Below are 12933 nucleotides of genomic sequence, written 5' to 3'. Positions count from 1 at the left end.
TGGCAGCACCATATTTCTAATATGACATTCCATGTGTTTCCCCTATCTTAATGGCAGCCCCCATTTCTGGCTTTCCATGTGTCTTCCTTATCTTAAGGGCAGGCTCAAACTTTCAACCTACTTTCATGTATTTTCTTACTTAGGCCATCTAGGCCAACTAGTTTAGACAACTGATCACTTGAGTGGCTGCTGGTGACTTGTGTAAATGCTGATGATGCAGATAGGGGGCACTATCGTTATATATTGTTATACAACAGTTCTTATTAAAACCAAATGTGACAAAGCTAGATTGTCATTGAAGTACACTTGAAATAAACCTGGAATAAAGTAATGAAAAATATTATTTTATACAGCTTGTACTGTGAAATACCATACAAAATCATATGCAGTAAGTGAGTGCCAATCATATGCAGTAAGTGACATGTTATGAGCCGTGCAAGGAAACGTTATTTAGTCTTGTAGTAAACAAACTTGTCATATTTAAATATAGTTTATCTTGTTTTAGTTTTCATTAATGTACTTTACTGGATTTTTTGGCACAAAAGAGGATATTAAATGAAAAAAAGTTTGCTTCCACCTCAATCGGTTCCCATAGTAAAAAAAGCAGACCAACTCTGAAAAAGTGCTTTAATAGCTTTAAGTGTAGAGATTCTATTCCAGTGATGGCCATCTCACTCAAAAGGATCTCACATGCAGGATTCAGCTTTCAATTGGGGCTACAGAGAACTGTCCGGGGCACAGAGAGAAATAAAACACACAAATCGAAAATGTAAACCAAATGCAGGAGTTCCACTTTAAGTTGACCACTTTACCAGGATAAACTGCTTTACAAGTTGAACATTATGGGCTCTATTTATAAAACAGGAGATCTGACATTCCTTCCACGGAATCTTCCAGGTCCATGTGTTTCAATGGCAGTATTTGATTCCCTGTTTTATAAGAATTTGCACGTTTACACAATTTTTTTATTACTTTTTTTCCTTGGCATCCAAGTTCTCTTTCTATGCTAACCCTGGCAACTATGAACCTTCCACTACAGCATTCGTGGAAGCTCACACAACAGAGCCAAAAACAGTATTACTACAGAAGCCCACCACAAACACAATGATACCTCTCCAGGGATTTCCCAGCTGTACCTCAGCCGTCAGAAGTTACCCTAAGCTTCCAAGCTTGGGAGAGCAGGAAACTGAATGGGCAAAATAATAGTTTCTCTTAAAAAAAAAATTGATTCTTTTCCATTGAGAGGCAGCATTGAATGAACCATTTTAAAGCTTAAAAATCATTTCAGAAATAATAAAACCCATTTCAGAGTGTGTGAGATAAAAACATGCTTAGTAACATGTTTGTGATGATAAATTCTGAACAGTGAAGCTGAAGAGTCGCGATTCTTCTAATGCACCACAAAGTGTTAATAATACAGTTGTGCACTGTTACAGACAAGGAAATCAAGAAGACATTTAGCAAAATTTGAAATATTAAAAATATTCACCAAAAGAAGAAGTTCACCAAAAGTCTTTTAAAATAAAAACAAACTTACTTGCAGCATGGTAACGGCATGTTTTTCACCCGATTTGGTCCACAGTGGTACCATTCCTAACTTAACTGCTATTAGGCCAACTCTGCTTGAGCCTAAAAGAAAATTGACATTATAAAGTGTGATTAATACCAAATATCTATTTGGCCTGTGAATAAATACACAAGAAGATGTAACACAGTAATGCATTTGATATAAACACATTTATAAAGCAGCGAATCTGACATTCACTAAAACATTCCCTGGTGAAAAATCAATTACTGCCATTGAAAAACATGCACCTGGAATATTCACCACCAGAGAATGTGGGAAATCATTACATGTGAAGTTCAAAATAGGTTTTACAAAGGTTACTTTTACCATCCTACAAAATCTTAAGCCACATAAAATAATAATTAGTGTTCTCCCCAGTCCCTTTAAGCTGGGCGCACCACCGGGTTCTTTACAGTAACCCCTGGCTGTTTTTGGGAAGTTACTTAAGAGTTGGCTCACAATACAGGGGCTGCGACCCGCTTAATTTTTTTTGTGTTTTTAACATTTTATTATTAACAAGTTACAGCAAACTAGAATCATATACAATTACACAATAAACAATCATAAATAAAATATATAAGAGAACCTAATGCATAGAGTCCTATAAAACTTGTGTTGGAGCAGAACAGCATTGCCTGCCACAGAAAAGACTCAAATACTTAGCGGTACACATTTACAGTACAGAAGAACATAGTACATTATCAGGAACCCCTGGTTAAAAAATACAGGGGAATAGCTGTTGTAAGACACTCTATGAACCCATTAACCATGGATCTCCTGAAACTCAAGAGCATCCATTAACCTTTCTATATTCAGGAGAATCCTGGAAAAGGATCCAGGAAGAGCAAATTTGGGTAAATTTCTCGCTTCGGTCATGGGCACTGGCAGTTAGATGCTCCATTAGCATTATCTCATTACTTTACACAGCCAAAGCCCAGGAGATGATGAAGAGGCATTCTTCCACAAAAAAGGAATACAAGCCCTGGCTGCTGTCGCCAAATATTTCACTGCCGAATTAACATAACTTTTGTGAGGTTCAGTAGAAAAAAGGGCTGTTCTTCAGGGATCTCATGCCCACCTAAAATTTCTTCCCACCCACCCAGTTTAAAAAAAAAATTCTGGGTTAACCACTAAATGTTATGATCACAAACTCTTCTCTGGAAACAACTAGGAAATGATGGTTAATAATTTCCCACTTATAATTCAAGTTTAAGGTTTTTGCCACATCCATGGAAGTATACAGCATAACAGAAGAACCCTAGGAATAAATCGCCTATAAAATCAGTAAGGTAATGAAGCAAGGATTTTTATTTAAAAAATTCAGCACTAAAAAATCATCTTAACAGGTAAAAATTGTTATTGTACAATAAGTGCAGAACATGTAATAAAATTTAAATTTCTAAACTTCATAAAGCTAATAGGCTGTATTGCCAAGTGCTTCGCAGATAGATATACTGCTTCTTCAGGAGACATCGACTTATGAATTGCCTTTATACTTAGAGTTATATTTGAACAGGTATACAAATGGAAATCACAAATCCAATATCCCCATAGGATTCTATCAGCAGGCATCCCAACAGGGTAGGCACCAAGATACAACAAACACAGAACAGTCATTGCAACCAGGCAAAGCCACCCAAAAGGATCAAATCACAGACTCTAACATGAAAAACAGAGTTGTACAGTCTGGTTCACCAGCCGCCTCCGTCATGTCTGTAGGACTCTATTATAGATTCTCTGAATAGAAAGTTAAATTTAATAGAATTAGATACATTATATTTAGAATAATTAAAGTAAAACTTGGAACCCACAATGGAACAAATAACCAGGCTGAGGTGGGTAGGGTTGTGTCTTAATCTTTCCCACCCCCTATCCTGCATTTTCATTTCAGAATGCCTTGGAAAATATTTGTATAATATAAAATATTTTACACTTTTTACATGCATTAGGAGGTGGAAAATAATTTAAATGCATATCATATCTATTGCCCTTCTATAATTAGCATAACAACCTGTCCCTCTGCAATAATAAACCTGCCTAGTCCAAGTTAACTATAGTTCCACTTGGAGCACATGTTCTAACACATACATATATCCTAAATCTGGGGGCAGATGCCTGTACAAAAGTGCAGAAATCTTTTATGAGAATTAACTTTAGGCTATGTAGAGTTTTCTTTACTGCAAGGCATTTTAGACTACATTAGTAGATGCCAGTATTATTCTATCACCAGCCTCATGCAGAGCATAAGCAGGTGGCAGTGACAGTCAGCTCAGGAACCAAAATGGCAGCAAGGGACAGGGAACGCAAGAGCAGAATGGTGATTTGTAAGAGAACCCCACAGAACAGCATCCTTTGATGTGGGGGCTGCATTTGTTTCCTTTTTTCACCTATTTTTCTCTTTATCCTTCATGCCGCTAACAGCATCACTCATGTAATAACGCATCACTTTAATAGCATGAAATAAACACAGGTAAAACTGCACCGCTTGATGGAATGCTCTGGTTCCTGTATTTTACGACAGATGTTCAGAGGCAGTGGTTAGGCCCCGCTCCCATGATGTACGGTGAATTTCACTGTTCTTCATATAGTATATGATACACAAGAACATCAGATATTGCATAGAGAGCAATGTTTGATGTACCCACTTACACACTGTGCTGCTGTAATGCATGTGGTGAGTATCACAACAAGCAGCCATGCAGATGCCTTTGCATTGCAGAACGCCAAACTTTTATAAAATAGGAATGAGGGCTGACATTATACAAAGTGTGCTATATTGTCACTATGCTCCCTGTGGCTATTCCCTGCCTGGGTCCTTGATGCGCCACCCCACACTGAGCCTGCTGCAAGGAATGACCCTGTCATGTCAGACCTGAAATGTCTGTCTCAAGGCACATGCACTGATGATTTTTTTTTTTCCATTCTCCTACTCAACTCTTTTAAACTTCTGTCAATAAGTTGACTATCTAAAAAAGGAAACAAATATTCCCTTGAGAAGATCATTTACACTTCGGAGGTGTGCACATTTGATTTAGAGGCAAGATTCTATAGGTTTGAGAACAAGGAAAAATATTTTTCCTTTACCCTAAAAATGGCTTTTACACAAAGCAAAGCACCATGTAAGCTTGCAAATAAACATGCAGAACCCTAAATACCACCAACAGGTGCAGACTACAGTTATCAGCTTTGTGAGTGACTGACAGGTGAGAATTAATCTTACTGGAGACAGATTGGAGAGATTTGCCTTGCAATACAAATACTGAAATTCTGAAGAAACTCTAATCCCCGAAGATGGGTTAGTTAATGCTAATCACTACTAAAAGATTTTTTTAAATGTTCGAAGTTTGCAACAGCATGACTCCATATAAGCAATTTATGTAGGGGGTGACATTTAAGATATTGTGATTTGTTTAAGAGAACAGGGGCAACAAAAATACTGCTTCAGGCTCTATCCGGTCATTGTCTGACAGATTCAAGAACACAGGAAGACATGTTTGTCACAGAACTATGAAGAGCTTAATTCTAATTTTCGGACAAATGACTAAATACACAGACATGAAAATGATTTCAAGCTGATCAGTTTAGAAAACGTGCACTACCTTATGCAAACCATCCCTGACCTGCTTAAACATAAGGATATCAACACGTTATAGAAGATTTATTTTCCACTTTCATTTTGAAAGGTCAAAAAGCTTTATCTAATTTGGGTGTCAACCTCCCAAACATCTAATGCACAGGAGTGGCTTGGCAATACCTCCTTTTAATATAAATTCGGAGAAACCGCTCACCGCTCCATTTATACTATCATGTTATATACACACACGAATATATAGCTGCTTCCCCTCCATTAAGCAGAACATTCCTTTGCATGATACTATCACCACATTAAGGGGGAAGAAATATCTTATATTGCCCTGGAGTGCTGTCCCCCTCTTATACCCATAACCTCCAAACCCTGGTTCTTTAGGGTCAGCATTCTATAATTCTTAAGATGTGGGCCTTCACTCTTTGCAATAGGCCTTCAGTCTAACACCTCACTATTTTCTTCCATATGCACAGAGTAAATATTTTCTGCTAGGGACTAGGAATAAAACCTTCTTTTTGACACATACCGTGTTTCCCCGATTTTAGGACATCCCCATTAAGTAAGCCACCCCCGATTTTTAAAAAAAAAATTAAAATAAGACACTCACCCGTTTATAAGATCATGAGTGACTTTCAACAATAAATGTGTACTGTAGTCTTCTTCATGGAAAAATAAGACATCCCCTGAAAATAAGACCCAGGGCATATTTTGGCATTTCAAAAAATATAAGAGAGTGCCTTATAATCGGGGAAACAGGGTATTCACCCCTACAGGTCAGGAAATTACTATTGCATCTATAAATTTAATAATGTTGGAAACCATGTGTTCTCACTCTAAGCAGTCAGAAAGTTGACAGCTATGTTACAGATAAAACATAGTCAAGTGCTGGATGTGTATGGGAAAGGTGATAAGTGACACTTTAGGGAAAGGGTCAATGGGGATTAATGGACTGTTGATAACTGCACCAAGCCACTACCACCACGGTGGTTGGTTTCATTTCCTAAACATACACTTCCTCACCCAACTTTTGGTCCCGTCCCATTAAGGAGTGTTTCTGGAAATCCCCACTATATTTCAATTTCTCTAATATTATTGGTATTCAGAGACCCTTGCACACTTTAATGGGACTCCATCATAACCTGTAATGCTGTTGTTGGTATAGATCAGATACAGCCTTGTGTTTTAATAACTGTATATTTTTGATCTCCCCGTCATTTATGGTTTATTGGCTGATGTCTTATCCAGCTCTACGGTAGATGATCTTCCTGCACTTATCTACCATTTTCCTAAAACCTTGTTGTGACACTAAATGTACTGGAGTGGTAAAAATATTCTAAGGTGTGATATATCAGGACATAATAAAAAAAAATAGATGATCCCTATTATTATAGAAAAGTTCCAAATAAATTAAAAACTAAAATCAGGTGTCACTACTTATTTACCAAAAATAAAGTCAAAATGGAGAAGCCATGTGTGGGGAAAAACTAAGTACATCCCATGATTCAACCTTTAGCATCAAATCTGTACTCATTTTCTGAATGGCTTTATTAGTTACCCATCATTGTGGACAAAGTTTGTCCTACCGTTCTTTACGGCATCACTTTAGTTCGTTGAGGTTGCATCTTTCGGCAAACCTCTCTTAATTAGAAAGTTGGAACAAAGTATAGAAAACTGACATGATAGTAGGGGGTTACTGTATAACTATGCCATAAACAATTGGGAGCACCATGAGCAAGAAGAATAAAAACTTCACTTTTCCAGTCACAGATTAGGGTATATTTAGGAGTCATTGGCAGAACACCAGAAAATTCTTTAGAGCAGGGGTCACCAACCGCCATCTGACAGCTGGGCCGCAAGAACAAGGAGACCAGCTGTGGTCCGCAGCGCTGGCTGGTGCGCCCCCCATTGGGGTCAGGAGAAGGACCCTGGTTGGGGAGAGGGGCGCACCAGCCAGAGATGCAAACCACGTCTTTCATATGGCAGGCTCAGGGCAGTGGGCGGGTATGTCTCAGGTCTGAGCCTGCGATGGGAGAGGTCGGGGAGAGGGCGGGTTATGATGTCACCCTTGGGGAAGTTTTCGCCTTTTGAGACACACATTGCTCCCAGCGCATGTGCGGTCCGGAGTCCGTAGATTTAGTGGTCTGTGAGCTCCAAAAGGTTGGGAATCACTGTTTTAGAAAATACTTCTATTGTTTTACATTTTTAACAAACTGAAAATGGTTTCATATAATGGTTAAGAATTCATGATGTCAAAATAAAAATTATTCAGAACATTATAGATAAAATTCTGTAAGAAAAAAAATATACTGTATATACCCGTGCATAAGCTGACTTTTTCAGCCCCCAAAATGGGTTTAAAAAGACCCCTCGGCTTTTACGCGGGTCTGGTGCAAAAAAGCACCCGATCCGGCAGCTGGAGTACACTGGAGATACGCTGGCCACAAGCCGGCTTAACTCCAGCACCAAATCCAATCACTGTTACAGTTTTTTCAGTAGTTATCAGATTACTACTGAAAAAACTTAACTTACCTTGTCCTCCTCCGGCACATCTTCTGTCTTCAGGCCCCAGGCGCGATTGCAGAGACGATCTCAAGGGATTCCCTGGCGATGTCTCTGCATACGTCGGTGTGGGGGTGAGGCGGGGCGGGAAATTCAAATAACTTTGTATTGGATTCAATGTATTGAGTCAAATACAAAGAAATATTCATATAATATATATAATTAAAATGTATATATATTATATAGCTACTGTACAGTTATATTACATTATACACTCTTTTTTTGTGTGTTTTTTTATTTAAAGTTTATTATTAAATTTGTTATATTTATTAAATATTGGACATATTTTGGTGAGTGATGCCTAAGAATTATAGCCTACAATGTAAAATAAATTTCCATGCAAAAAAATGTAACGCTTTTTGCGTGGAAATACGGAGAGAGTTAGAACGCTAAGGGGGCTACAGTGGCTGAATGCAGTAGCGCTTTCAGAGACTTTTTACGGACAGAATCATACCGCCAGGAAGGTTAAAGAGAATTTAGTGGTTGGGTATGGTAAGTAGTATACCTACCTAACTACTAAATTCTCACTATGGTATTTGTTTACCGTATTATGGCTGTATTAGCTGTATTATGCAATTTTATTGGTATTTATTTTGAATACTGAAACTTGCTGGCGGCTGCAGCATTTCCCACCCTGAACTTATACGCGAGTCAATCAAAATTTCCTGTTTTCCAAGGTAAAAATAGGTACCTCGGCTTATTTTATTGGTATTAATTTTGAATATTAAAACTTGCCGGCGGCTGCAGCATTTCCCACCCTAGGCTTATATGCGAGTCAATCAATTTTTCCTGTTTTCCAAGGTAAAAATAGGTACCGAAGCTTATACACAGATCGGCTTATACACAAGTATATACGGTAAGCATACTGAACAACCTGACATATGATACATTTCTTAAAATATTTGTCATAAAAATATTATTTCCATTCACCTACCAGGCGCCCAAGGTTTAATGGGCCAAGGTTCATCTTTGAGAGGGTTTAGCTTGCTAGCAGTCATAGCATCATATTCAACTCTTGCCATGTGTTTCATAAAGTCTTTGTTTTCCTCGGAGAGATGTTCATCCCACCATGTGGCTGTCTTTTTGCCTCGTACTAACAGCAAAGTAGGCACTGGGCTATTGACAAAAAAGGACAGAAAAACATAAGATAATATGTGACGACCTATAACATACAATCATTTTCTATGCTACATCAGTCTTAAGTCAACAGATGGAAATTAAGCCTGAAGAAAATGTAACAAACCAAGGGTACAATTTTTTAGCAGGCATATCATGCAAGTATTTAGCAGGCATAAATACACAAAACAATTGTGTTAATGTCAGAGTTTGGCAAAGCTGCGAGAATTCTGAATTGCAATGTTGAACCAGAAGTACCTAATATACTCTACTTCTAGCTTTTGCTTTTTGTCTGTGTATCATTGTTGAAATTTCCATTCTTTACCTGTAAGAAAGATCAGTGTTTTCCCCAACCCCTTTTAGCTGGGTGCACCACCCGGGACTTTTCAGTAACCACCAAGCTGTTTTAGTAGAATCTTTCAGGTTCTACGCATGCATGATCTTTGGCATACGCAGAAAGAGCAGCCCACAGCCGCCTGGAATATGGGACATACGTATTCCAGAAAGGCTGCGTTTTCCCTTTCAGTCTTTACTGCCGCGGTAATAATGACAGAAGCAAAACAATGATAAAGTAAAATAATAAGTAAGTGATTAGCATAGCAGTCAATAATCATTTTCAAAGGGCACTCAGCAATGACACCAGATAAATCTTTTGTCTGGATACAAACACACACTTAATGAGAAAGTAAACTGAAAAATGTCCAAAACAAAAAAAAAATCCACTTACCTTCAATCCCACAGAGCAGTCGATCGGTCCCTTCCATCGAGTCATGCGCCAGGCACTGCCAACTTTGCCTCTTCTTCTGGGTTCTTCTTCCTATGTCACCCGACTCAGGCGCCAGATTGGGTGACGTAGGTTGAAAAAAAAAAAACATGCCGATCTCACTGTGCATGCGTGAGATTGGCAATTTTTTTTTCCCTTTTCACAAAAAGGCTCCTTCTGCGCATTTCCAAGAGTCTCCCGGGATGCGTGGCATAGGTATCCCGGGAGACTCTGTGCTTCCATTCATTAGTATTAGAGGGCGGTGCAGAACGCGTTTTTTTTTTTTTTAAAATGGTGTTGCACTTTAAAAAAAAAACAGAATTTTTACCTAGCATAAAAAGGTTGTCTACCCTTTTATGTAAAGTGAAACTTCTGAGTTTAGGCACGCTTTAAATCTCACCTGTACCACCAATCTCCTATGTATTCACAGGACACCACTGCCACCCCTCTGCCCACTGTGGATTCTCCTGCTGACCCTAACATCACAGAACACAGGGGCTGGCAGAAGGAACCAAAGCATGAAGAGGGGGAGCAGTACCTGACACAAATGGGAGTATATAGGAGAATGAATATCTGGTATCCTGTAAATGCAGAAAGTAATGGTGGCACAAGCAGCATTAATTATTTCCCCAGAAACAGAGTTACTTTAAGCCAACTCTGAATGAAACATTGCAGGACGCTTGATATATTGTGGCAATAAAAAGTAAAAGAACATATATATATATATATATATATATATATATAAAGCACTGCACTGAGCTCCTCTCATTATGAGCTCTTCATACACCATCATTCCATATCCTAATGTGAAGAGAAGTTTCTTCACATTCACCCACCTGTCAGTCACAAGAGGCCATCGGGCCGCACACAGCACTCTCCTGCTCAGCACTGCAGCCATCCTCTCCCTATACACAACACAGCCCTTCAGTGACAGCACAGTCTTGTCCTCTGTACAAGCATGAGAATGTCACTTGCCGATTCCTGTACGCAGCTACTCTTTCCCTCCGGAAACGAGGATTGTAAGAAAGGTTCCGAGTGCTAAAGGGATCTGTAGCGCTAAAGGGAGTGTAGCACTGTTCACGTCCCCGCTGCATGGAATGCGTAGTGCGCATGTGCAGTGCTGTCTCCTCCTGACAGGGAGCTGGTAAAAAGCAATACTTGCTGAAGTTTTTCTGTATTACATATCAGGTATATGTTATGATTAGAATGGAAGAACTCTTTCACAAAAATATTAACATACAGGGCATTTCTTATGCAGCATAAACCCCTGGGATATTATTCTGCTAAGAACAAGAGAAACACAATTATGTGCCATGCAATACTTTTCTATAAAATTAAATAGTTCTCTTTGCTTTTTTGACCAGGTTGGGTATAATTTATTATTACTATCATACATATAATGTGATTTTGTCTCTTGTGCTGATGGTGACGTCAGTAAGGGGGATTAAAAAAAATTGGGTGGTCAGTTTGCCTCCTTGTATACCAAATACATCTTAATAATTAAGTTACAAATAAAAAAAAGTCCCCAACATGTCATGTTTACCTCTCACGGTCACCAGGTACCCCCATGTATTGCCCCATCACTGTCACCACGTCCCAGCAAGCCAAAGGGATGAGAAAAATTGCCTGTTCTTGGGCATGAAAAATTACTGTTTTGAAGGCAAAAGGGGATCCAACCTCGCACTTTCAAGGTGTACCTAATAAAGAGTGGGAAGAGTGTAAATATTCACCTACATATGGCACTGCTTGGGCCCCATAATAGATAGCTTGATGAACAGGATAACGTTTCGACAATGGAGGTATGCCTAATCTCCACCAAACAGCTGGAGGTTCGGTGCAAGTACGGTTCCTTTACTGTACTGTAGCAGCAGATGCCACAGTTCCCTGATTGAAGGAAGTTGCCCAAATCAGAGAAAAAGGCACCTACTCCTAGTAAATAAAGGTGAGACAAGCAGATTTATTTTTAAGAGCAGAGAGCATTTCAAACAGAGTGGGCCTGATTTATTAAAGCTGTCCAAGGATGGGGAGGATACACGTTTATTAGTGAACCTGAGAAATCCAGCAAACCTGGGTTAGATCTGGTCCAGGAATGAAAACATTTGCTAATACCAAATTCATTTTAAGAAATCTATTCCAGGTTTGCTGGATCACCTAGTTTCACTGATGAAAGTGTATCCTCTCCAGCCTTGGAGAGCTTTAATAAATCAGGCCCATTATCCTTGATATACCAGGAATAGTGGTCACGGTTGTAGCAGGAATGGTGGGGCTTTTTTGATGCTACCACTAGAGAGCTACCTAAGAGTTAATCTTGTTTAGCAAGTTAAATACAATATATGGAATATGTGGACAATACAATATATGGTATAACACTTAGAGTTACTTGTATGCTAATATAACTACTGTATAGGTTAAAAGAAAGACATGACATATTAACACATTTTTGCAAGCATTCTAGGACACATACTGTACCTGTCATGTGTAAAGGATAACTAAATGACTAGAGAAAACAGATATGCTATTATTGCTTTTCTTCCTAAATCTTAGAGAAGTTGGAGACACACACAAATACACATGTATAACACACAATATACTTTTTGACTAAACCCATCAGTGAATCTTTTCTTTTGAAGGTATTAATCTTTTCACTTTTCAGTAAGTAGGTCAGTAAAGCATATGTGTCAGGTTTCAAGCTGCAGGCAGTGTGCGTAAACTTGCGGGTACAGATAAAAATATATCTTCTCTGTCTTTTCACCTCCTGTTACAAGTCAGTTCATCTGGCATGGAATTATTTGTAATATGTTCTTGTTTCAGGAATAATTTTATAAAACACCTGCGTTTTCTCATCAAATGTTCTCATTTCTTATAATATGTATATTTCAAACTCTTGGTTGCCTTAATTAACCTTAAGTCATTACAATTAATATTCAAAGTATTCCACAAGTCAGCTGAACTCTAGGCAGGTATAAAACACAGACTTTTTATGTAGTTCTGTAAAGATTTATGTATTAATAAATGTATTTCTAAAAGGAAGCAAGAACTGAATTTGATCTGGTATCACCCTCCTACTTTTCATGTACAGCAGGGCAAAATGTAAGAGGAAGAAGCAATACAAAGAGCCAACCAGATCTGACAAGAAGCATGTTGATAAGAAAAAGCAGAGTGGCAGAGAGTTGAACTTATCATTCTGATTCTTCTCCTTTAAGTAACAAGTCAAGGTAGATCCATAGCATTCTTAGAGACAGTGCCCCTGATTCATCAATGAAATCCGCGCTCGCTGGAAGCGCGAACGTACGCGCGGCCATCGATCGCGGATTACCGCGGTCCGGACTCGAGTATGCGCGT

General features: G+C 38.7%; 1 protein-coding gene across 1 annotated transcript in view; it reads right to left on the bottom strand.

The window, feature by feature from the left end:
• MRPL3 (mitochondrial ribosomal protein L3) overlaps positions 1-10616 on the bottom strand; it is a 51027-nt gene extending 40411 nt beyond the window's left edge. Inside the window, exons 1-3 of the mRNA XM_072412321.1 lie at positions 10428-10616; positions 8647-8828; positions 1538-1629 (exon numbers count right to left, since the gene is read on the bottom strand). Coding sequence (XP_072268422.1) covers positions 1538-1629; positions 8647-8828; positions 10428-10489 — 336 coding nt within the window. The 5' untranslated portion in view covers positions 10490-10616. The remainder of the gene's footprint in view (positions 1-1537; positions 1630-8646; positions 8829-10427) is intronic.
• Between the last annotated feature and the right edge of the window lie 2317 nt (positions 10617-12933).

Source organism: Pyxicephalus adspersus, chromosome 5 (genome assembly GCF_032062135.1).
Source record: "Pyxicephalus adspersus chromosome 5, UCB_Pads_2.0, whole genome shotgun sequence".
NCBI classification, from domain to species: Eukaryota; Metazoa; Chordata; class Amphibia; order Anura; family Pyxicephalidae; genus Pyxicephalus; species Pyxicephalus adspersus.
This window is presented reverse-complemented; position numbering and strand designations above follow the sequence as displayed.